Source organism: Molossus molossus, unplaced genomic scaffold, assembly GCF_014108415.1.
Source record: "Molossus molossus isolate mMolMol1 unplaced genomic scaffold, mMolMol1.p scaffold_m16_p_18, whole genome shotgun sequence".
Taxonomy (NCBI): Eukaryota; Metazoa; Chordata; class Mammalia; order Chiroptera; family Molossidae; genus Molossus; species Molossus molossus.
Genome location: NW_023425353.1, coordinates 65,604,950 through 65,630,003, shown reverse-complemented (window position 1 = coordinate 65,630,003; position 25,054 = coordinate 65,604,950). Strand labels below are relative to the sequence as shown.

Here is a 25,054-nt window from a genome sequence, read left to right as displayed (position 1 = left end):
GTGCATTTAGACCTGCTGCCTTCGCTGCGGGACTGCTCTGGCCAGTCTGCAGAGGCTCCTTGTAAGAGAGGATGCCTTTCTGTCCCCACCAGGCAGGGCTTGGCCTGGACGGTGGCCACCAGGTCCTAGCATGGGGCACGGAGCCGGCGATTGGGAGGCTGTGGCTGGTGTGAGGGGCCTACCTGGGTCAAGGGCAGAGTGCTATTTTAAATAAAGACGCTTTATTTACAGATAATACAAAATAAACCACAGGACAAACTACTGTGCAGAGGGAGGGACAGCTCCCATAATACCCCCCCCCATCACCCCAGAATAACATATAAAAAAGTTTAAAGACCCTAGAAGGAGGGAGGGGCAGGGCTGGAAGCACCTTTGCTGATTGGGGTTGGGGCCCGCCGTCCTCAGCCAGCCTGCTCCAAGGCCCAGGGGACCCTGGCTGGCTCCCTTCCTCCTGGGCCTGGGCAGCTGGTGGCGGCTGCAGAGGCTCCAGGCCAAGGCGCCGCCTTCGGACTCAAAGGGTTGGTGAGTGGGCGGGGAAGTGGCCTGGGGGCGGGCATGGGGTTGGCATTATTGCAGTGCTCCAGCCAACTTCCTCCCAGCTCCGGACGCGCGTCGCACAGGTCCCGGGAGCAGCGGTGCGAGGCCGGTGTGGGGTCCTCAAAGCGATGACGTTGTTGAGTCCACCACCTCACGACCATTGCAAACGGTGGGGACAAACTGGGAGCCAGACCCTAGGGGGAGGAAGCTGGAGATTGGGGCTGACCCCAAGGTCCTCCACAGAGGGTGGACGTGGGCGGGCAGGGGGAGGACCCCCACCCCCACCCTCTCCTGTCCCCAGCCAAGGAATCTCAGCAGCCCAGGGAGTGGCCCCACGCTGAGGAGCAGGTGGGGCGGGGGCAAAGGTGGAGGAGACGGCTAGGGTGGACGCTGACCTTGGCCGAGGCTGGAGCTGGCCCTGGCTGCGGTGCTGCCAAAGCGGCTGGTGGGCGCGCGGTGGCTGACCACGTTCTTCTGCGGCTGGAAGAGGATGATGTGCAGCTTGGGCGCGAAGAGACAGCCGAGCACCACAGAGCCGCTGAGGCTGACGGACACGCACATGGTGGTGGTCTGCACCTGAGGTGGAGAGTCAGGGATGAGTCTGTCCCATGGCCTGGGCCTGGCCCAGGAGCCCCTCCCCCGCCAAGGCTGCAGGGTAGGGGGTGGGGGAGATGGTAAGCATCCAGCCCTGGGCCTGGGTCCGTCTGCCAAGCCCCGGAGGACTTCTAGGAAGGTTGGGCACAGTAGACCGTCTTCCCAGGGAGACCAAAGTTCCAGCTGCGGGTGACCATGCAGGGGGGCATGTACACGTGGGACGTGCGTGCACTTGAGTGTGTGTACACGCGTGTGTGAGGAGGGATGCAGATATGGAGGGTGTGTGAGTAAGCACATGTACATCTGTTGGGCATGTGTATGTAGGGGTGGTGAGTGTGTGCACGTGTGTGGGCGCAATATAGGATGCAGGTGGGAAGATGTGGGTGTGTGCCAGGCATGCTGATGTGTGCACGTGTGTGAGTGTAAGAATACATGCATGTGTGTGCGCACGCATATGTGTGCAGTTGTGTGTGTGTGCATGTGTGAGTACTTTGTGTATTCCAGGTGAGTCCTTAGCCACCTGTGATTGGCATGCAAATGCAAATCATATGCAAATGCAGGCTGAGTCAGAGCGATTTCCTCCCCAGCCCTGGCCTCCGCCACCCAGGCAGGTGGTTCAGCAGGTGCAAGAGCAGCCAAGCCCAGCCGACCCTGGCCCCCAACACTGCCCACCATACCTCTGTCCTGGGGGAAAGGGCCTTTGCAGGGGCTCTTGCCTTGATTTTCCTGCTCCTTTAATTGTTAAGGTGGTCAGTTCAGACCCTGCTCTACACTCGCAAGCTGAGTGACCTTAGGGAAGGGATTGAACCTCCCTGAGTCTCCATGTCTTCGTCTGTAAAATGGGGAGAGCCACGGGGTTTACTCCAGTCGTGAGGATTCACCAAGATGATCTCTTCACCATTCACAGCCCAGCTCATCTGTCGCCTCTGCAGAGAGGCCTTCCCTGGCCTCCCACCTGAAGCAGCCACCGCTCCTTGAAGCTGAGGAGGCCCGTTGGGACACTCAGTGCCAGCTGGAAACTTTGCTTGGAAGTCGCCAGCTGGGGTCCAATGTGCAGCTGCTGGAACCCTCCTCAACCCCACATTCTGCTCCCTGCCTGCTCTTGGCTTCACCCTCCCTGCCTCCCCGGTTTCATCTCGCAGCCGAGTTACACAGCTCCAGGGGGCGCCATGCACGCTGCCCGGCTCCCTGACCCTGCCATCCTCGCTGCAGCTCCAGGGGGCGCCATGCACACTGCCCAGCCGCCTGATCCTGCCATCCTCGCTGCAGCTCCAGGGGGCGCCATGCACACTGCCCGGCTCCCTGACCCTGCCATCCTCGCTGCAGCTCCAGGGGGCGCCATGCCACACTGCCCGGCTGCCTGACCCTGCCATCCTCGCTGCAGCTCCAGGGGGCGCCATGGCACACTGCCCGGCTGCCTGACCCTGCCATCTCGCTGCAGCTCTCCACCTTCACCTCTGCCTCCCTGTCCACTGTGTGCGCCCCCCTCGGCGGAGGGGGCAATGCCCACCGTCCGCTCTCCCTCACCTTCCCCACCCTAACCTACTCAAAGTTGCCTGTCCTGCAGTGCCCAGTTCAAGAATTCCTCTTCCGGGAAGCTTTTCCTGCCCCGACCGGTGTGGCTCATTTGGTTGGATCATCATCCTGTACACCAAAAGGTGGAGGGTTTGATTCCTGGTCAGGGCACATAGCCAGGTTGCGGGTCCGATTCCCGGTTGGGGTGATACGGGAGGCAAAGATCAACGTTTCTCACATTGGTGTTTCTCTCTCTCCACCCCCCACCTTCCTCTCTCTAAAATCAATTTTTAAAAAGAAGCTTTTCCTGATCCTCCACACCACATGCACACACACACACACACACACACACACACACACCACTATCAAACATATCCCCTCTTCTGCATTCTTACTGGGGCCTTTGTCACCCTGAACCAGTCAGCAGCATTTCCTGAGTGGGACATTTACTCAATGCCTTGGTCGCCCACGAGCCCTGGAGCTCCCTGAACAGGCCAGGTGTCCCCTCAGCAGGGCCTCTGCTCACTGGGCACATTTTGCCCCCCGCCCAGGCCAGGGGCTGACATCCGAGCCCTGAAGTCTGTTCTTCGTTCCCTGTAACTCTGCTCCCTGGGCCGATTCCCCAGGCCCCACTCAGCCTCCCCACCGTCCTCAGGGTCCAGTCCCAGCTGCGTGGCCCCCCAGGGCGAGCATTCAACATGTGGGAGCCTCCGCGTTATCAGAGGGTTAAATGAGGTCCCGCCCCGGCCCCCGAGGGCAGCTCACCCGGTAGTCGCTGGAGGTGACATAGAAGATGGGCAGGAAGGCCAACCAGATGATGCAGGTGGTGTACATGGTGAAGCCGATGAACTTGGCCTCATTGAAGTTCTCGGGACACTTGCGGGTCTTGAAGGCGTAGAGCGTGCACAGCGCGATGAGCAGCACGTTGTAGGCCAGCGAGCCCAGCATGCTGGCGTCGCGGTGGGTGCAGCGCAGCGTCACCACCTCCCGCCGCTCAGGGGCCGTCTCCTTGCCCGTGCCGGGCGCCTCCACCACCAGCCAGGCGGTCACAATGAGCAGCTGGCCCGAGATCAGCGCCAGGCAGATGGCCACCTGGGAGGCGGGGCTGATGAAGCGGGGCCGCTGGGCTCCCTGCCGGGCCCCGCCGAAGATGCGGGCGATGCGGTTGGTCTTGGTGAGCAGGGCCGAGTAGCAGACGGAGAAGGCGGTGCCCAAACCCAGGCGCCGTAAGGTGCACACCGCCGTGGAGGGCTTGGCAATGAAGACGAAGGTCATGCAGTAGCAGAGGAAGACGCCGCCCAGTAGGATGTAGCAGAGCTCCCGGCCCGAGGCCTTGACCACTGGCGTGGCGTTGTGCCGCACGAACACGCCCAGCACAAAGAGGGTGGCCAGGGCGCCCAGGCAGGCGATGCTGACGGGACCCACGGCCCAGGCATCGCCCCAGCGGATGTACTCCTGCGGCAGCTCGAAGCAGCCGGTGAGGCTGGCGTTGGGCCAGTAGCCCAGGCCGCAGGCGGCGCAGGTGAACTCGTCCAGCCGGTACTCATAGGGCTGGCAGGGGGTGCAGAGCCAGCAGCAGACCTCCCCGGGCTGCACGCTCTTCACCTCGTTCCGGAGGCAGGGCTCGCTGCAGCGCGACGCGGGCAGGGGGCCGGCTGAGGCCGAGGCCCACGGGATGAGGCTGGTGTCCAGGGTCAGGCCTTCTGCCCAGTAGCCCACCTTCTGGTAGCGATAGCGCCCGCCGCCCGCCCGCAGGTAGGTGAAGATGTTGTAGCGGCCGATGCCGTCCCCGAAGCGGTCGAAGCGGACCTCACTGTGGGTGTCAGCTGGGCGGAAGGGGGCTGGGGTGGGAGAGGGAAGGAGGAGAGGGCTGGGTTGGTGCGTCATCCCTCACCCTAGCATGGAACCCAAACCCTCCTCCTCCTCATCCTCGCCCCACACTAAAGCCGGCCTTACCCCCAGCCGTTCTGCTAATTGAGAGGCTACAACAACCCCCAACCCTAAACCCCAAATTCAACCCGAACCTAAAAGCCCAGGCATTACCACAAACCTAAAGCCCACCCAAACCTCCGACCGTAACTCCCCAAACCCTGCCTTAGACCTAATCTCCAAAACCTTCCAGCCCTGGCCCCAGCCCATCACCACACACACCACATCCCTGTCCCCAAACTTAACACAAAGACCCCCCCAAAGCCAAACTCGGCCTCGGGTCTGGTCCTGGTCCCACTAAATTCTACCACTGACAGCCCCAGCTCCAGCCGCCCCCTGTCCTAATACTGGTCCCTGTGCGAGCTGATTCCCAACCTCAGCGGCGCCCGTTACCCCTGATGGTCTCCCGAGTGTGCTCGGCAGGCAGCTCACAAATCACTTCTCCTGCCGCCCCCTGTGAACCTCGTCTCCCAGTCAAACTCAGGGGCAATGCCCTGTCATCCTGGGTCCCCGTGAGAGACCGGGGTTCAGCAAGCAACAATGTGCTTCAGGCCTGCGGGATGGCACGGCCTGGAGCCCCCCGCGGCCCCTGCCTTACCATCCAGTCTCAAAGCCCCGCGAATCCAACTGGAGCCCCGTCAGTCCCACCGGACCCAGCCGCAGCTTCGCCCCAACATCCGCCCACGCAGACCCCGGTTCTCCCACAACCCTGCCCGCCAATCTTGTTGGAATGACCCTGGTCTTGACCCGGGCAGCACTGCGGGCTCCGTGGGCCCTGCCCCCCCCCCCCCCTGCTCCCACGGGGCTTCTTCCTGAAGCACAGTGATCATTTCCAGGCAGCTGTTTCCTTAAAACTGGAGCTTGTGCCCCGGCCGGTTTGGCTCAGCGGTTAGAGCGTCGGCCTGCAGTCCAGAGAGACCCGGGTTCAGGTCCCGCTAAGGGCATGTACCTCGGTTGCAGTTTGTCCCCGGCCCTGGTTGGGTTGTGTGGGTGGCAGCCACTCGATGTCTCTCTCTCTCTCTCTCTCTCTCTCTCTCTCTCTCTCTCCCCCACTCTATCTGAACAAAAAATGGAAAAATGTCCTCAGGTGAAGATAAAAAAATAATAATACAAAAACTGGAACTTGTGTTAAAATAACTTTTGGCTTGAAGAGGCTGTTGCCACCTTGAGTGGAAAATCGAGATTAGAAAGAGCCCTGGCCAGTGTGGCTTGGTCGTTAGAGCACTGGCCCATGCATCAGAGGGTCGTGGGTTCGATTCCCAGGCAAGGGCACGTACCTGGGCTGCAGGTTTGATCCCTGGTCCCGGTTGGGATACGTGCAGGAGCAGGAGACAACCAATCTATGTGTCTCTCAGATTGATGTCTCCTCCCCTCCCCTTCCCTTCCACTCTCTCTGAAAAATCAAAGGTAAAAATATCCTCAGGTGAGGATTAACACACAAAAAAGATTAGAAACAGAAATTTCTCCGGAAAACAGAGGGTCACCCTGATGCTCACTCTCAGCCCTGATTCTGACTCTTATTGAAGTCTCCCTGCCTGAGAACAGGCTTGGGGTCCCCTGGTCCTGACGCCCCGCGTGTTCAAGCGGCAGGAGAGGGGGGAAAACGCCCCAGCAGGAGCCAGAGGCCCGCAGTGCAGGCCCGGCCAGACGCCCACTCTCCAGAAGGCTCTCAGGAGCCGGAGCCCGAGTAGTCCTGGCTCCCGCCTGGGTCCTCCCCCTCGCCAGCCTCCCCCTGGCTGTGACTCGAGCCCCTGGCGGCAATTTTCACAGCAAGTCATGGAACCTGCGGGCCTGCCCCTCGCCCTCCGGCGCCAGCCGCCCAGCGGACCCGGAGCCGCACGTTACCGTCGAACTTGACGTTGAGCACGAAGTCCTTGTAGAGGCGCCGCCCGTTGACGGGCCGCATGGCGTCGCAGAGGCGGGTGGCGTTGGGGCAGAGGGCGCGGTGCATGCCGTGCAGCGCGTGGGCCATGGCGTACACCGCGTTCACCACGAACATGATCTTGGACTCCTGCTCGAAGGGCACCGCGCGCAGCGAGTGGGCCGCGCAGTCCCGTTGCCGCAAGCTGCAGCGGAACCTGTGCTCCCAGAACTCGCGGAACCAGGGGTTCCGGCTGTTGTTCCAGGGGTCCAGGCTGCGGAAGTAGGAGGCGAAGTCGCTGATGGGGTAGGAGGCCAGCTCAATGGTGATGGCGCCCTCTGCGGCCCCCTCGCTGCCCGCCACCACGCTCTCCAGAGCCCCCCAGCCGTCGCTGGCCACCCAGGTGAAGCTGGCGTTGAGGCGCTGGGTAGCAGCCAGGAGCTCGCGGGCATCCTCGGACCGGGTGAACAGGACGGCCACGCGGGCGCTGGGCTTCTGCAGCAGGGAGCGCACCACACCCTCGAAGGCGGCTGGGCTCATGGCCCGGCCCACCTTCTCGGACGTGGCCACACAGATGTTGCGGGCGCGGGCCTCTAACTCAAAGGCTTCGATGCCCGTCTCCCCGTAGTCACCCTCAGAGGCCACGGTGGACACATAGGTCCAGTTGAAGAAGCGGAGAATCTCGGCCATGGCCTTGGCCTGGAAGAAGTCAGGGGGTACTGTGCGGGCAAAGTAGTCGTAGCGGGACTTGTCGCTCAGCTTGGCGCTGGTGGACGCGTAGCTGATCTGTGGTATCTGGAACAGCCGGAGCAGGTTGGCCACCTGGCGGGGGAGAGGGCACGGATCTGAGACAGGAGCCCCCACAGCCCTGGGACCAAGTGTTCATGTGGTCAGCCTTGAGGGCTCCCTCTCCCCAAAGACCGAGATCGTGTCTTGATGTGGCTTCCCCCTGGGGACAGGGAATTTCCTACCCCATCCCCAGGCTGGGGGAGAAGACTCGGGGCCAAGGCACAGGTCCTGAGCCTCACCTGAGCCTCTCTGCTGCCCCCCTTCAGACATATGGCAGCAGCAGAAGTGGGAGCCCAGGGAAAGCCCAGTCGCAGGTGGAGGGAGGTGGGGGCTTGGCTGCGCAGGGAAGAGGGGGGCACCAGATGGCATCTGGGGTGCTCAGGGCTCTTAAGCCCTCTATCTGTTTGGGGCAGTTAACCCTTCCTAGAGTCGATCCTGGTGGGATGATGGAGAAAGAAGGAAAAGGCTCCCCCGGGAAGGAAGACCTGGATCCAAGGGTCCCCAAGGCCCTGTGAGCCCAAGGGCTGGTCTCCACTGGATGCCTGAGCCTGACATAAACAAAGCTTCCTGCTGACCGCTGACCTCCGGGCAGTCCCTGCGCCACCCAGGTGCCTCACAGTGCGGTCCAGCCAAGGAGCTGGCGGGATGGCGGGCAGGGGAGAGCAGGGGTCTGCGCAAGAAGTTAGGTCCTACACTGCACTCCCCTGAAGGCCTAGGGGGCTCTTCCCCACCTCCGCACACATTCTGCTTTTCTCCCCGTTTTCTTCACCCTTGTTCCTCCCCTCGGGGCTGCCTCTGGCTTCTATCTTCCGCCCCTTTTCCATTCACAGAGAAATGACCGACGGACCCAGAGGCCCTTGGCGGAGAGCCCTAGGTTCGCATCTGCACTTCGAGGGGGCCTTGGCTCGTGGCCGCCTCTCTGCGCGTCCGTTTCCTCACCTCGGAAATGGGCTAATAATAAAAGCAGCCAATATTGATTGTGCCCTTATGACCCACCAGGCCCCGGGTACGTGCTGTGCGTGTATTACCTCGTTAAATTTCCACCACAAGCCGAAGGGAGTCCCATTCACTGTATGAGGAGGAAACAGGTGCAGAAGAGAGAGTGCCCAGAGCCACACAGTAAGTGGGGAGCCAGGATTCACACCTGGACCTCTGACTTGAGAGGCCTGGCTATTAAGCTCGTCAGGGCTGTTTAACATCGGGTGTGTGTGTGGGGGGGAGGGGGGCATTGGAAGTGAGATGTTTTCCCTGCACAGTCTCTAAAAGTAGACCCCCATTATGTGAGGGGGCACTTTCTAAGTCTTCTGTAAAAAGCTACTCCAAGGACATGTCCAGTTTCTCCCAGAGGCCCTGTGCAGCGGGAATCTGGCCCCCCGCTTCGGCCTCTCTCTCCTGCCCCCGCATACCTGAATGGAGACGTCACTGTAGGAGCCGCCGATGACACCGGTGATGGCGGTGGGAGCGTCATCGTGGGTGGCATAGGAGCCGTCGGGGCAGATGTGGCGCGAGCCGTCAGCGCCTCGGCTGAGCGAAGCGCGCACGAAGTCCAGCGCCTGCTCCAGGGCGTAGGTGTCCTTGGAGCAGCTGTCCAGTATGTGCGCACCCAGGCGCACGCCCGGGAGCAGGTGCGGGTCCCGGTTGATGCGGTCCAAGGCAAAAAGCATGGCCTCCAGGCGCTGGATGCCGCGGTGCTCGTTGATAGGACCGCACTCCTCGGCCGGGCCGCCCTTCTGGTGCACCGGAAACAGCCCCCCCAGCACCAGATCCCCCTCCAGGGTCAGCACCTTCTTGGTGGGGCCCTCGGCCACAACGCCACACAGCAGCAGTGCCAGGAGCCCAAGCAGGGACCCCATGGCCCCAAAGTGGGTGGACGGGTCCAGCAGACCCGAGCCTCCAGGGATGAGGGTAGAAGCAGCAAAGGCAGAAGAGGAGGAGAGGACAGACAGGGAGAGAGATGAGAAGGGGCCCAGCTCCTGCAGAGAGACAGACAGACAGACAGACAGACAGGGAGAAGTGGAGTCTGAGAGCAGCTGCCCCTTCTGACTCTGCCTCTCCCTAACCCCTTTCCCAGGCATTCAGGAGCCAGGGAGAGGTGATGTCACTAACCAGGCTGAGAAGCTCCTGGGACACCCCTTGGCCTGTCTCTCAGCCCTGCCCTGATCTGGGTCTGGAGCTGGGTCCTCTGCCCATCCCAAACTCAGCAGAGAGGGCAGGACCCAGAGAAAACAGGAGACGGCAGCCAACACCAATCTCCCTGAGAATCAGAATGTCCAAGACCCTGCACAAACCTCCCAGGACCTCCAGATGCAGCAGAGACCAAGTCAGAGGTACAAACTTGGGGTCTAGTACCCATCCTGAGCCTTGGGTTTCCTGACGGGGGCCACTGCTAGCTCAGACCCCACAAGGGAAGAGGGAAGGGTCTCTAAAGGGTAGTTAGCCTCCAACTCTTAGGGAGACTAGAGTCCAGGTGAACATCCAAGGGTCCTAGACTCTGGTTCTTAAAAAGCCATCCCCAGAACCCGCCCCCTGAGAAAGTAACAGAGACTCTACACAATGACAGGCAGACAGCGAGGTGGGAAGGCTGGCCCCGGGGAGGGATGCTGAAGTAGCATCCGAAGTCAACAGGGAATGCAGATGTGAGTGTATGTGTGTGTCCAGGGCGGGGCAGTTGATCTGGTCAAAATCTCAGGAAGGTGCTTCAGGTGAGACTTTCGAACACCTTAGCTCTACGTAGAGTGCTGTCTGAGACTTTGTCTTCCTGTTCTCTCCAGCTCAGAACCAAGCAGAAGTCACCATCGCCAACCTCCCCATCCCCAGCCTCAGGGCCCTGTTCACCCTGGTCTGGCGCTCAGAGAGCCTTCCCTTCCTCTTCCTCTCTGCACCCCACCCCGTGCCCAGCTGCCCTCAGACACCTGCACCGCACGGGCGCTCACCAGGCTTGGGGAGCTAGGAGGGGGAACTGAGCATGAAGAAGGGCAGCAACTAGTCCAAGGATCGCACGTCCTGGCCACAGATCTGAGGCTCTCCCCTTTGCCCTCAAGTCCCCAGGATTAACCTCCTGCTGGTGCCAGGGCAGGGGACTGGGATCCTGTGGGCACCCCCGAAAGAAGCAGCGCGACCAGGCAGACAGGAGAGAGAGGCAAGCATAAAGACCAACACAGGGTACGGGGACCCAGATGGGGGCTGAGGCCCAAACCTGTCAAGACCAAGAACCTCCCACAGGGGTAGCAGGGACCAAAGCTCTGATGGATGGGGTCAGAACCCCAAGAGGGGACAGACCCTGGAAGCAGGCAGCCCCAGGGGCCTGGGCCACAAAAGCTGGGCAGGAAGCAATCTAGCCCGAGGTTGAGACAAAGACAGGGGCACAGACAGAAAGACGGACTGAAGGACGGAGGGGCAGGAGGACGGAAGAAGCACCGTGCAGGGCGTGCGTTTTCTGGGGCTGTCTTCCCGCTTCCCCGAGCTCCCGGCTAGCGCTGTCTGGATACCCCAGCCAGTCCCAGCCAGGGCGCCCCAGAACTCGAGGGCCCGCGGGACTCTGGGACGTGGGGTCAGGGTTGGTGAGGTCGGTTGCGGCCGCGGCCCCGCGGGCTTACCCTACCTGGCGCGCCCGGCTCTGGCTCTGGCGCGGGGAGAAATGGAGAGGAGCCGTGGGCTCGGGGTTCCAGCTCCCACTTGCTTGCTCGCCCGCTTGGCGGCTCTGCGCTCTCCGCCAGCCCAGCCCCGCCGCTTTCAATCGCTGCCTGCCCCGCCCCTGGCCTGGCCGGCCCGCCCCCAGCCACTCCTCCGTTTCTCCCGGTGCCTACCTCCAGCTCCCAAACAAGCCCCTGCCTCCCTCAGACTCCTCCACCGCTGCCGGGGCTCCGCGTCCTGCGCCTCCAGCGCAGGTTCTCGGAGGGGCCGCCAGCCCGGAGCTGTCCGCCTCCTGGTGCTGAACCCTCGGGCGCTCCCGCGAGGAGCTGGAGCCGGGGCCTCGCAGCCCCTCTATCCTGCGGCCATACTGCGTCCCAGAGAGCAGCGGGAATGGTGCACAGGGATGGGGAGGTCGCTGAACCCCGGGAGGTGGGCGCAGCGCTAGGGGTCCCCATCTGCGAGCGCAAAGGGGCTGGCCCGAGGGTCGCAGGATGCCACTGGAGGATAGGAAAGGGGTATGTGGGAGATGGGTGAAGGGCTTAGGCAGTCTGTCCCTGTCCTGATACCCATTTCCCCTACTCGTGAACTGCAGCTTAGTCCACATGCCAGGCCTGGGGTGGGGACATGCGCCTTCAGCCCCATGAGAGCTGGGGCCTGAGTCACTAGGAAGGAGAGATGGGGGGCAGGTCAGAGGGGGATGGGACCTCCTCTTCCTTCCTGCAGATGACCTTTAAAGCTGCTCCCTTCCCTCCACACACACCCAGACACCCAGCCCTGACCCCACCCCCACTAATCCCTACCCTCATGGGCCAGGGGCTAGGGTTACCCCTGAGGGACACGCTGGGGCTGGCAGGGGGATCTGGGGTGCAGGGGACTGGGGGAGAGGCTCCTGCACTGGCTGCTGCGTAGGAGGGAATGGGGGCTGGGGCCCGAGCAGAGGGAGGACAGCCCTGAGATGCTCTGGACTCCCCCCTGCAGCAGAAAGGGGAAGGCTGGCCCTGGGAGGGTGCGGTGCCGACCGTGCTGAAGGGTCTGGGGAGGGGCCTGTGCCATCTGCCCCCCAGCAAGCACACTCACGCTGACAAGCGCTAAGTTAGGAGCACAGCGTCCCTACACGTTCCCTGGCGCGGCCTCTTCTTCCACAGGTATCAGCAGAGGCAAGGCTGCTCAGACCCGTGCAGCGAGCGCGTACCGAGCCCAGACCCTGTCGTACACAGCTCTGTGCCTGCAGCAGGCGAGGGGGGACAGGCCTTTTCCCTGGACACAGAGCCCCAGTGCCCCACGCTCTGGAAAGAGCACAGCTGTGAAACACACAAACACATCAAACCCAAACTCCACAGCTAATGGGCGGGATGTGGCAGAGGGATGAGGGCTCAGAGCTGTCAGACAGACAGGGGGCCTTCCAGCCCCGCTGCTCTCGCCCTCTGCTGGCTCAGTGACTGCCCCCTGGGGTAGGTGAGTGACAGGCCAGGCCCCTGAGCAGAGGGGTTGGCAGCAGCAGGGTGCTGAGGTGAGACAGCCGCACAGCACTCCAGCCCACTCACCAGGCAAACTCACAGGAGAAGCAGGGCTTTAAACAGCGCCCGCCCGAGGCCCATCACGGCCCGCAGCGAGGGGGCTTCCTGGGCCCGCCGCGGCACAAAAATACGCAGATCTACACCCGGCCTCACAGAGCGGTGCATGTGGACGCACTCACTCGGCTGCATGCAAGGACAGTCACAAACATGGCACACGGCATGCTCGTGAAGAATAAAGCTGCCCCTGAGGCTCATTCCAGCTGCCCTCTGCCCTGTGTAGACACACGTAGCTGTATTCATGGACATACAGCTGCACACACCTACAGCTTTACATGCAGACACACAGAAAAACAGTTTAACACGTGAACACACAACCCCCACACACAGCTGTACAGGCACAAAGCCACACAGACAGCTGAGCTGCGTATGGGAAAAGCCCCCCCAGTGACGCTCTCACACCCCTGTAACACAACCACATACACTTAGACACACGAAGCACAGAGCCACATGGCCGTCCACACACAGACAGCCACACCCAGCCACAACCTTCTGATGCCCACTTGGGCATAGCTTCACCCAGAACCACCGGCGGCAAACCCACCCGTGGTTACGCACGCAGAACGGAAGCACGAGTATGTGTGTGCATGTCCACACGCAGGTACACAGACACTGGCGGGCATGGCAGGGACAGCCTCACCTGCTGGGCAGATCCAGCGTGAACACGGGCACATTCCCGCCACGACACAAGTGCAGCCCTCCAGGCCGACGAGCGCAGGCTGAGCTCCCACCCGAGCCCAGGAGCGCCCCGCACTCAGCTCTCACACCCCCAGTCCTGCTCCCAGCGGCCTGGGGACCTGGGACTGCTGCACTGGAGGGGCAGCTGCTAACGGGCCACAGAGCAGGGAGTGGACGGCCTCCCAGACCCCTTTCTGCCCCCCCACAGGGTACCTGGCCCCCTCCTTCCTCTTCTTGGGTTGGGGTGCTCCTGCCCCCTCCCAGCCTATCTGCACGGGGCTCCCTGAGGCAGAACAAACAAATGCACAGCCCACATCCAGGTGAAACAATAAAATATTTCGTTTTATTCTGGTTCCCGGAAGCTCCAATGTGAATCTGAAAAGCTGTAGCAGAGCAGCAGTCCGGGCGGGCGGAGAGCAGCCCCTGCCCCCTGGCCCTGGGAGCCCAGAGGGGAGTGAGAAGAGGGCTTAGCTGGAGGTCGGGGTCAGAGGCAGGTCCCCCGAGACCATGGCCTGGTCTGGGCTCGCAGGGGGAGGGCTGCGGTCTGTCAGTTCCTCAGTGACTGCACCACAGGAGGACGTGGGCCACGGGTTACTCCTCGCCCTTCTCCGGGGTACTGAGCTCCCGGGGCCACTTGGGAGCCCCCAGGGGCTCAGCCTCAGGACTCAGCCTTGGCTCCCCCAGGGGTCCCTCGCCCTCCAGGTCCAGCTCCTCAAAAGAGGAGCCACTGGCGCCGGACTCGCTGTAGCTGTGCTCACTGCGGGTGTCACTGTCGTCCCAGCCGCGGCTGTTCACCCCAGGCGACAGTGTGGCCGCTGACGTCTCCCGACTGCCAGGGCCCACCTCCAGGCTCACGGAACTCGTGTCGCTCAGCGTGTCAGCTCCTGGGCCAGGAAGAGGGAGCGCAGGTTAGCTGAGACCCTGCCCCTCCTCCGGGGAGAGAACTGAGCCTTCCACCAGCCCAGCGACTCAGCACACACAGTGAGCTCATGAATAATAAAGCCACCCAGGCTCAGGAGGCTCATTCCAGCTGCCCCCTGCCCCCTGCCCCCTGCCCCCTGCCCTCACAGGGCAGAGGGAGTGAGGAGGAGGAGGGGGAGGGCAGCCTGCTGTGCACTCCTCTCCCTACCAGGAATTAACCTCAGCTCCCCGCATTCCCACAAAGCTCCCCTCCCCCCACAGTCCATTAAGGACCACTGGGCCCTGAGGTGCGAAGCAGAGGGCAGAACAAAGAGGCCCAAGTGGCGCCCCTCCTCCACCCCCCATTCCAGGCTTGGAGGGAGGTTTGTCCAAGGCCAGCTACTGAATGTTGCCCATAGGCATGAGGACAGAATGGACCAGGAAGCCTACCCTCCCGTCCCCCTTCCCATGGAGGGCTCCATGTGCAGCCGCAGGCAGAGAGTCGGCTGGCTCCCAAGGAGGCTGGAGCAGGAGACAGAGACCCTGAGACACCCTCTGTCTGCTGCACAGAAGACGGTGCTGGGAGGAAGCACTGTATTCTTCCCCTGTGCCTGGGTCACCCCAGAGGAGCCCTTACCCACCCCCATCCACTGGTGGCTCCCGAGCCACAGAGCAGAAGGAACCACCAGAGCACTCTGCTGGCAGCGGGGAGCCTGAGCCAGTGCCACGCTGGGCGGCGGGTCCACACCCCCAGCCTGCTCCTCCCACACCCACCTGTGCTCCGGCAGGCAGCCCTTCATCTGCCCTGTCTAGGACAACCCCTCAGCTCATCTCCCCAGATCAGCGGCCGGGGTGCCAAGGAGGAGCCAGGAGCTCAGGCCCACTGTGCAGAACTCCAGACTGAGAAGGAGCTGACATGTCTCCTTTCCCGTGAGGGGGGCAGCTGTCCAACATCACAGAAGGTGAGGGGTGGGCCAGCTTCCCCAGATCCTGTCTCCATAGTGATGGAGCCCCGAGCCAGGCGCAGCTGGGGACTGCTTGGCATTTGGACTTGGCCTGGAACTTTCATTAAGCCTCAGCTGAGTCTGGGATGGGGGAGAACTTGGGGTCTGCCCTCCCAGTCCCCTTGTCCCCAAGAAGATGCCCTCTGGGCCTGCTGGCAGAGGTGCAGTGAGCCAGCCCGGAAGGCCCTCTTCTTGCTGGGGCCCCAGCCATGGCGCCCAGGAGGCAGACATTCGAGAGTGAGCTTGGACCATGCCCTGGTTTAGGGGTGGCTCCCTCTGATGCTGGGTCAGGACTCCAGCCCCTCATCCGTTCCTTAAGTAAGGATCAGCGCCCCAGGGGCTGCAGGCCTGAAAGCAGCAAAAGGGGGGAACAGGTTCTCCCGGGCCCCATTAAATTCCCGCCTTCTTCCCACCCACTGGCTCTCTTGGGACCTGGCTCCTGGGCTAGGAGTGATCGGAGAAAGGAGCCCGGGGTGGCCCCTCAGGCCAGGGCCCAGCATGACGGGTTGAGGACAGCCCCTGGGGACATGTGGACATTTCTGGCAAAGGAGTACAAGGCAGAGAATCAACACCCCACCTTAATCCTCAGGGCTGCTGGGGAAGGGAATGAAGCTGCTACCTCACCCTCGTCCTCACCTCCTTCACTGCCCACAGCCCGTGCCAGCAGATCAGAGACTCACTGCCTCTCTGGAGCTGAATAATGCATCAACGTAATAACAGGCGCAAGGCAGCTAATCACCCCCTTTCACCTCCCAGCCCAAGTGACGCCCCAGCAGGGAGGCGGGCAGGGACAGGCCAAGCCTTGGGCGGCCAGGTGCCCACCATGCACTGCTGTGCCAAGTGGCATGCACCGGGCAGGCAGACACCCAGAATCTGCCCGGCATGTGGGCAGACCCCTCGGCCCCCACACCAGGGAGTGGGCGGGCGGGCCCAGGAGCGAGGGGCGTGGGAGCTTTGGCTGCAGCCAGCTGTATCGGGTGCCAAGCAGTCCTTCAGTACCCCTGGCAGGTGGTGTTTGGGAGGGAGGTTGGGTGAGGGGGCCAAAGAGGGAGAGAGGCAGCAAAGGGGATCGGAGGAAGGTCAAGGCGCTCCTCCTTCCTGCCCTGGGGACTGCCTGGGCCGGCTGACCTTGGGCCACATCCCGTGCCCACAGTAAGGACGCTGAGGGTGTCTGCCAGGCACTGCAGGAGGGTGGGAGTGGTGCCCCACGGAGGTAATTAAGCGGCAGATGAAGCTAACTGTGATGGACACAGCCCCCAGGGAGTGGAGACTGCCTCCCATACCCCCCACCCCTGACAACACATGCCTCTCTAGGGTAACCTTGGCGGTGCAGGATGGGCAGACAGGGCGTCTTCTGAAGAAGGAAATGAAGAGAGACAGCCACTCCCACCGGTCAAGGACCTTCAGACTCACATGAGGTCCCACAATCGTGGCCAAGGTCAGACCCCTGGGGACACTTGGGGTGTCACTAGCAGGCCTCCCACCCTCGGGGACAGCGCACGTCACGAGGGAGGTCAGGGCAAGGGGCTGGGCCGAGAGCAGGCAGGCACCGCTGCTGGACCCGGGGTGCAAAGGCTGGTTCTGGCGCAGGGCTGGGCTCCGACCTCCGGCCCCCGACCTCCGGCCCCCGCACTTGCTGGTTGCTCTTCGGCAGGGACAAAGCGGCTGGCTCTGCGCAGGACCCACACTGGGGGACAGGAGAACACCTGTTCCCCTTCTTACCTTCCAGATCCAATGCCAATCTTATTTCCTGATGAGCCCCACCCAAGGGAGCCTTTCCTGAGCAGCCTCAGCCCCCTCCCACGAGCAGCCAGCTGTCAGTGATCTGTGTTTCCAAGGGTACTCCTGTGGCATCTGAAGGGAATCCGGGCAGAATCTTTGTATTTGTGTTGCCAGGGGTAACATGTATGAATCCACACCTACATGGCCCCGCGTGTCTGGGAACAGCCAGCCCTGCCTGTGGGTCCCGGGTGCGCAGGTCTCATTCCACCTCGGCCAAGCTTAGCCTGGGACACCCCAGGGCAGCCCAGCCAGGGAGGAGGCTCCTCAACCACGTTCTGCATCCCAGCGTGCGCCTTGGTCTCCTGCCCTCCGTACCTGTGCCGTCCACTTGGGTGTCGCTGGCGTCTGCAGGCCCCCGGCTTTTCCGCTCTGCCTCCTTCGCCTCAGGCACGTAGAAATCTCCCTGCCGCGCCAGCGGGCACATGAAGTAGATCTGGTCTTGCTGGTAGATCTCCAGCCGAGGGTGGGCACACAGCTTCCGCTCCTTGTCAGAGAAGGGCAAAGGCGGAATGAGCCCTCCATGGATGGGCCTCTTGTGCCCGAGTGGCCGCTGCTTGTTCCCCCCCAGGGGGCTGGCTTGCCTCCTGCCCCCACACTCCAGAGGGGCAGTGGCCTGAGGACCCCGGAGTCCCTGGAACATACTGGAGGACAAGTGCTACAAGAATCCAGGAGCCTGTCGCTGTGAATCCCATGTGCATGTCTGGGACCAAAAGGCTGGTTCAGAAAGCACAGGTCTCTCATAGCCACGAAGCTTAACACCTCAGACCGCCCTGGGCCAGGGACCCCACGAACTATGGTCCTAGGCACTCAAGCTAAGCCAGGGTCTGACCTGCCAGACTTTCCATCCCAAGACCCCTTGGCCCTGACCTCCTCTCCACCCTGGACAATACTGACTGCCCCGCAGATACCAGGAGAGGCCATTTCCCTGACCCTCAGGCCTCCAGCCCGTCCTTGCAGACATTACTGACAAATCCCGGACATGGCTCCGGGTCAGCCAACTCCTCTTCCACTCCCACTTCCCTGCAAGTTCAGGTCTACGGAACCTCCAAGGCCACCAGCTGTGGTTGGTCCCAGCCTTCCCCGCACCTGGGCTCAGAGCCTCAGCTGGGGGAGGGGAGCCAGGACCCAGGCTGGAGGGACAAGAAGGACAAGTGGAGCTAACACTGGACATGACCTCAACTCCCCAATGGGTTGAAGGACCAGCTTGTAGGGCCCCAAGTTCTGAGATACCTTAACACACTTTGACCGCTCACGAGTTAACTCGTGTTTTCCTGCCCAAACGGACCGCGCATGAGTTAACGCGGGTTTGCACCTGCATTAGCTATTTCAGGTTTCGAAGCTCTGAATATAGGATTATTGTATTTATGACTCTTCGCCCTAAGGGTCAACGTTCGAAAACAGCACCCGGTTCTATATTCTTGAAGTAGCTAGGGAATGGGTATCTGCTGGTTCAAATGAGTGCAGCTCAGAACCTAACGTGCAGTTTGCCCAAAAACGTGCAGTCCCTGGTATATGTCTTAGAGATTTCTAAGTGGTACGCAATGTGTTAACAAGACACTCCCCTCTGCCTAGACTCAGACCCAAGGCTCCCCACCCCCCACCGTGGGTGGAAGGGGGCAGAGATACAGGCCAGAGTTGGCCTGAGGCCGGCAGGAACAATCAGAATAGGGGTCAAGTGCATTTGTCCTGAGCCCCCCCTTTCCTGCAATGGAGCGCAGTAACCACCGAGATGACCGCGAGGCCCCTCTCTGTGGATGCTCACCCGCCAACCTGCACGACACGGCTATTTACAGCTCCCACCGGCGCTCACCACGAGCTCGGAAATGAACCTTCCACTTAACAGTAATGACACTCAGCAGCCGGTGGGCAGAAGCCCCTCCAGACTCCACTTGTCCACCTGCTTGGCCAAGCCTAGGTTGACGAGCCCCCTCCACTAAAGCAGGTGAAGAAGGTAAAAATGACCCTCCCGGGAAGAGAGGAGGAGCCGTGGGCCTGACACGTTGCTCCAGCTGGGCCTCCACAGCCAGCGGGAGGCAGGGTGCAGCTAGGAGGCCGCGTTGGGGCGGAGGGCCTGACCCCAGGTCTCGCGGCAGCTCAGCCTCTGACGCCGTGGGTGACTCAGGCAGGGCCGGGTCTCCCGAGTCTCCCTGTGCTCAAGCACAGAGCGGGACACCCTAGCCCTGACACCTCCGGGGCCAGTGAAGGAGTCATGATCTGTAACAGTTCGGGCCGATCTTTTCTGCCAAGGGGGGTGCTCTCTAGGTCTCACAAGTCCATGTCCCAAGCTCCTTCCACCTCTGGACACACCGATGGTTTTCTCCGCTGCTCCGCCTGTCCGTACACTCACTACCCTGGTTCTCGGGGGGGCTGCACAAGAACACATCAGCAACACGAGCAACCAGGCCTGGGGACCCTTCTAATACCAGCCCTTGGGTGGGTCTGCCAAACCTGAGCCCCTAGTGAAACAGGCCATGTCACCAAGGCCAGGGTGGCTCCCGGAAGGTCCAGGTCCTTCCTCGGTGCCAGAGGCAAGGGAAGGGAAAGGGGCCCTAGAACCCAAGCAGGACATGGCCTTCACCAGCCTCCTCATGCTCTGGGCATTCAAAGGGCCCACAGGGAAATGCCCTAGCGGCCATCAGTTACCTGGTGGCCCATCTCTCAAGGGCTGCAGACAGCTGGCTTTTGGGGATGCTCCCAGAAACCAGAGCCTGTGCTCACCCAGAAATTCCAAGGACAACAGAGCCCTGCCCCACGCCCTGCTAACACTCACGCCCAGTTCCCTTCTGGAAGTAATGAGGATGACAAGAGGCAGGGCCGCTCTTCCCGCCCTCCTCTCCAAGCTGGGCAGCAGGGTGGGCAGCACCAGGCAGCCACCTTTGCCACCTGCTCTGCCAGTCCCCTCATTGGCAGGCGGGAGGCAGCTCTCGGCTGCTCTGCGCATCTGCCTCCTCCGGAGAGCCCGGCTCTGAAGTTGCCTGGCTGTGGACAGCCCTGTTGCCATGGAAACTGCATCCTCCATCCTTACCGTCGCCTTCATCTCAAAGCCATCGGGGAGAACAGAGAAACAGGAGAGACAGAGGAGGGAGAGAAAACTGTGGCTTCGCAGCCCCCCTTCCCTGCCCCTCCTCCCTCCTCCCAGCACCCTATACGGGGAGCACCAGCTGCCCACGCCCGCGCCCAGGCCCCTGGAGGGGCAGCCTCATACCCAAGCCCAGCTCGGTCCTACCCCCACCACCTGGAGACCCTGGAGCTCCCTACTGGAGGGAGGTGCTGAGCTCATTAAAATCTCATTGACGGCTTCGGCCCCAAATCATTTTAACACATGCTAAGTCTTGTCAAAATTCAGACTCAGGGGCATGACGAAGGCAAAGGACAAACTTCCAACCCAGGCCCATAGGCAAGGGACGGGTTTAGAGATGTCCCTGAAGCCTCTCCTGGGAGACCCTCTGTGCTCTGCTCACTGAGCAACACTGAGTCCAGTGGTGGCTGGGGCTGGAGGGTGAGGGGCAGGAGTGGCCATATGCCCTGTCCCTCAGGGACCAGACAGGGAGGACAGGACCATTCCCTCCCAGCCAAGTGCTGCCCCCGAGGGAGAGGGGCCCGCTCCCGGTCCCCACTGCGCAGGAGGAGCTGCGGCCCAGGCAGCAGGCCGACGAGCTGGTAGACACTGGAAAATCAGTGAAGGAAGGCAGGGCAGCTGCCTCCCCCTCAGCCGGCCCCAGGGAGCCCTCCCGGAGCAGACTGCCAAGAGCCAAGGACACTAGGTCAACGCCACACTGGGCTCCTAGCCCTGGGCACACCCATTCCCACAGCGCAGACAGCCAGGGGCTTGAAGAAGCATCACGGACAGGGGAACTTGCTCGGGCCACTGAAGCCACTGGCCAGGGCCACTCACTCCTACACACAAACTCGAGGGGACTGCAAGGCCCCTCTCCAAGGTGGGAGACAGACGCCCACAACCCTCCCCACCTAACAGCGAGCAGTCAGCTCTTCAGGCCAAGGCACCAGCAGGGGCTGCTAGAAACGACAAAAGCAGTCTAGTCCCTGAGACACACCTCCAAGGCTCCCCTCCCACAAAGAGAAACAAGGGGTACATGGGACACAACCCATAATGCAGGGGTTTCCAGGGGACCTGTTACCAGCACCCCCGCTACCCTGCACTCACACCGGCGCAATGCCCAGGACGGCTGGCAGATACCCGAGCTGCCACGGTGCCGCTGCCCAGCCACCTTGGGGACACAGCACACCCCCCCTCGGACCTTAGGCAGTGCTCATATTCTGGGTGGGGGGCAAGCATTCAGCCCATGCAGCTCAGGGCTCCTCCAAAGGCCAAGGTCTCCCACAGGACCCACAGTGCCTCCCATGATAGTTCTTCACGAATTAGGGGGCGGGAGGGGGAGAAGGAAGAACTACCTGAGCCGCCCTCACCTGGGTTCCTCAGATGGGAGCGGGGGCACAAGAGGTCAGGCCAGGTGGAGACAGGGCAGTCTTACTCCCAGGTTACCTAGAGGCTGTGTTCACTCAGAGCTAAGAGACTGACCTCAAATTCCCAAAAGGATGAGGCAATGGGGTTCAGGCCAAGGAATGGATCACACATCTCCTACATGAGCCCTAGGCCCAGGGAGGGATGAGGTCTGCTCCTTCCGTCTCCAGAGAGTCACCGCCCCGTACCTCCTGCCTCAGCCTGCCTGAGCGGCCCAGTCCTGCCCGTCCCTCCACACCAGGCTGGACAGCCGGGCAGCCACAGAGCCAGCGCGCAGCTGCCGCACCCCACCCGAGGTGGCGGCATCTCCGCACTGGGTGAAGTGAGGCGTGCTTATTTTTAATTACACAGACACCAACATGCACACAGCAGGCCCTGTGGGGGGGCTCAGGCCCTGGAGGCCCCTCAGGCAGCTGGTCTGCAGTGCACGTGCAGAGTGATACACCATGAGGGGGAGGCGCAGGGGGGCTGCTGCTGGAATGTGGCACGCTGTTATTATTCTGCCCGGGGACTTCTGTCAACGTCCCTCTCCGGCATCCCTCTCATCCCCCTGGGACTCCCACAGCCTGTGGCCCGGAACCTAAACCTGTCTGTGGGGCAGGCATGACAGACGGCAGGGAGAGGCTGCAGAAGGGCTGTGAACACCCTCCCCTCTCGTAGCAAGAGGGCCCGGAGCTCTGAACGTGACAAGCAAAGGAGACAGGGAGCGAGCCGGGCTTGCGGAGGGGGCAGAGAGAGGGCAGGAAGGGGCAGAGCCGTGGGCAGGAACCCAGAGCTTTGGCCTAGCTACCGACAGATGGGTGGCTTCTCTCTGCATCTCAATCCCCCCCACCAACTATAAAATAAAGAGATTGAAAAAGAGGATCTCAAAAGAAGAGAGGTACTGGAAAAGATGAAAAAATACCATTCCTTAAAGATACGGCAACTGTATACTCGAAAAACCCCCAAAGAATCGACGGAAAAACTGCCACAAACACTAAGGTCACAAAATGAACAAAAGCACAGTGTAGCCCTGGCTGGTTTGGCTCAGCGGTTAGAGCGCCGGCCTGCGGTCCGGAGAGACCTGGGTTCGGTTCCCGCTAAGGGCACGTACCTCGCTTGCAGTTTGTCCCCGGCCCTGGTTGGGCGTGTGGGTGGCAACCACTCGATGTGTCTCTTTCACATCGATGTTTCTGTCTGTCTTTCTCTCCCCCTCCCACTCTATCTGAACAAAATACTGAAAAAAGTGTCCTCGGGTGAGGATTAAAAGAAGAAAAAAGCACAGTGTATTTTTCTGTGCAGTGGTCAGTCAGTTAGAAAATAAAATGGAAGGAAGAGTTGAAGGCCCTCTTGGGGTTGGGTCTAGCCCGACTGACCTCGGAGCCCCCCAAACAGCAGAGGGCCTGGGCCTGAGGAAGCGGGGGTGTGAGGGAGGGAGTGGGGTGGGAGGCGGTCACCGTGCCTGGCACCCCAGCCCCTGTGCCTGGAGACTTTCCATTCTCACCTCAGAGCGGCAACTGGCCATGCAATTTACACCTCCGCTCCTGCTCCTGCGCTACCCCGGGAGGTGAGAGAGACCAGGGTGGGCCGGGGCACCGGGGAGCAGGGGAAGGTGATTCCCTCCAGGCAGGCACAGGGGACACCAGCCCTTACACAGCCCAGTGCCTGGGTGGACTGGGAAGGCCCAGACCTGCAGCCATCCCCAGGGCCCAGATGGCCAACCCGATCGCATCTCAGCTCTGCTCTTCCTGGGCCTGCATGGAGCAGGACCAGGGGCTGGAGAGCATGGGGCCGGGCGCCGCATGAGGAGCCGGGGGGCTCAGTCCTGGGATCCCACCACTCTCCTTCCACACCCGAGAGGGAGGCCTCCCAGATGACGCTGACGCCACGGCAGGCTCCACGGGCCCCTCCTCAGGCCCAACTGCTCTGTGCAGTGTCTGTGCGGCTAAGGACCTGGGGCCCCGTCCGGACAAGCTGGTGAAATCTCGCTGACTGATTACCCAGCAGCAGGAAGGCTGCTTGGCGCAGATGGAGCTGTGAAGCCAAGCACCTGGGAGCCAGAAGAACCAGAAAATGCCAGAGGGCAAGGACAGGTGGGTAAGTGGGATGTGGGGGGGGGGGGGGCAGTGGGGGAGGAGGAGGCCCTGATGTCGTATGTCAGACTGGCCCCTCTGACTGCTGGCCCCTTAGGGACGCCCCTCTCTCCGGAGCTCCCCGTGCGTAACTAGACAGCTGGCCTCTCTTTATCTGAGGGCCCTGCTGAAAGGCAGAGCTGCTCTGCTCTGGAGGGCAAGCCCCATCCTCGGACTCTCTCCCCTTCCTCCTTCGCGGAATCCCAAGCTTTCTGGAGAACAACAGAATTTTCCCTTGTTAAGTCCCATCTGCCTGGGGAGGGAGGCTCCCTCCGGATTGGTGACTGCCCAACCCCACGGCACCATCCAGAAAAGCCTCAGCCCCCAGGGTCCTGCAGGGCTGCCAAGTTAACATATCTGAGCTGGTATTTTGAGAGTGGTAGCTCCCACGCCCGCCCCAGCAAAGGCTGGCTTTGTGCTTTCGGTCCGGGGGTAGCAGAGTGGCGGGGGTAGTGGAGCCAGAGAGGCTGAGGAGCAGGTTCCAGGGTCTATGTCAGCAGAGGGGAGAGACCTGGCCTCCTGTGAGTCCCCTCACATTTCAACATCCAGGGACATGGGGGGGGGGGAGGTCTCCTCTTAGCTTATGGGCATCTGGGAGCAGAGAGTCACTGCGACTCTCAACTAACTTCTGTTACCCTGGTTCAGAGTTCGGCTGTGGCCTCTGGCTCTTTCTCCTCGCCTTCCCACACCCAAGTCCTGTTCCAAAGCCCAGCGTGGACATGCCACTCATCTGCTCAGACACTACCAGCGGCTCCCCAGAGCCTACAGGACCCAGTCTCACCTCTTGGGCCCAAACTCCCCTGCCCGCGAGCCACAGTGGCACACACGCCAGGCCCAAGTCAGTGCCTCTGGCCGACCTGCCTCCCTCCTGGAGGATGCTATCTTGCAAGGCTCGGCCCAAATGCCACCGCTGACCGCTGGCCCCTCAGGAAAGCCCCAAGGTTGCTTTGCCTTCCCCAGTGAAGCCATCCCTTACGCCTTTACCCTGCTCTCCCTAGGCATGGTTAAGCCCCATGGCTAGGGGCTCCAGCGGCGGGGGTGGGGGTGTTTGGGGGCTTGTCACTCAGCCCCAGGTCCTGGAGCTGCTGAAAGTGCCCTCCTCCCTGAGCGGGGGCGGGCGATTAGCAAGTGGCAGCAATGGCAGGCAAGCTGGCCCTGGAGCCCCCGTGAGGGGACCTGGGAACAGAGCTGTCTCCACCTCACTCAGAGTGAGGCCATGAGGCACCTGTGGCAGCTGCCAAGCCTCCCTTAACGAGGGCCTGCTGGGCAAACGGGCAGCCGGGCTCTTCCTGCCCTTTGTCCCTGGCTCCCACAGCTGTCTCCCAGACCACAGGCCGGACACCAGTGTGGGGTGGCGTGGCTGAGTGGGGATCCAGGTGACGAAGCCCAAGGGGAGTGACGTTTGGGTCACCTCTCTCTCCGTGTCTACCACCTCTGCTGAGCTAATGCGGAAGGACTCCGAACTTCACTTGAAATGAGGGAAGCCCTCCTGACCCCTCCAAACAAAGGTCACAGGGTCATCTGGATGGAGGCAGAGCTACTCCGGTGGAAGCAAGTTAGGGTCCGAGTGCAGTGCCCCCATCCCTAGCTTCCAGCCAAGGGGCCGTTTTAGCACAGCCCTAAGCCCCTGCTTAGAGCAAGCTGAGAACCATGGTCTGCGGTCC

General features: G+C 61.8%; 2 protein-coding genes across 3 annotated transcripts in view; both read right to left on the bottom strand.

The window, feature by feature from the left end:
* Nucleotides 1-208: 208 nt before the first annotated feature.
* On the bottom strand, nucleotides 209-10,927 carry GRM2 (glutamate metabotropic receptor 2). The gene is made up of 6 exons (XM_036266995.1): nucleotides 10,827-10,927; nucleotides 8,632-9,198; nucleotides 6,421-7,258; nucleotides 3,412-4,487; nucleotides 933-1,113; nucleotides 209-731 (listed from the first exon to the last, which is right to left on the bottom strand). Exons 2-6 carry the CDS (start codon nucleotides 9,076-9,078, stop codon nucleotides 658-660), a joined length of 2,616 nt encoding a protein of 871 aa, XP_036122888.1. The 5' UTR covers nucleotides 9,079-9,198; nucleotides 10,827-10,927; the 3' UTR covers nucleotides 209-657.
* A 2,467-nt stretch (nucleotides 10,928-13,394) lies between these two features.
* TEX264 (testis expressed 264, ER-phagy receptor) overlaps nucleotides 13,395-25,054 on the bottom strand; it is a 28,536-nt gene continuing 16,876 nt past the window's right edge. For both annotated transcript variants that reach the window (XM_036266356.1, XM_036266355.1), the window contains 2 exons: nucleotides 17,112-17,280; nucleotides 13,395-13,994 (listed from right to left, as the gene is read on the bottom strand). In XM_036266356.1, the coding sequence (XP_036122249.1) occupies nucleotides 13,702-13,994; nucleotides 17,112-17,280 (462 nt within the window). In that variant the 3' untranslated portion in view covers nucleotides 13,395-13,701. The remainder of the gene's footprint in view (nucleotides 13,995-17,111; nucleotides 17,281-25,054) is intronic.

Bases quoted from the DNA above. Each gene is read 5' to 3' on its own strand.
- GRM2 (XM_036266995.1), bottom strand. From the start codon at position 9,078: ATGGGGTCCCTGCTTGGGCTCCTGGCACTGCTGCTGTGTGGCGTTGTG. The intron at 7,259-8,631 runs GTATGCGGGGGC...CTCCCCCGCCAG, and splicing joins ACAGTGACGTCTCCATTCAG to GTGGCCAACCTGCTCCGGCT. The intron at 1,114-3,411 runs GTGAGCTGCCCT...TCTCCACCTCAG, and splicing joins TCACCTCCAGCGACTACCGG to GTGCAGACCACCACCATGTG.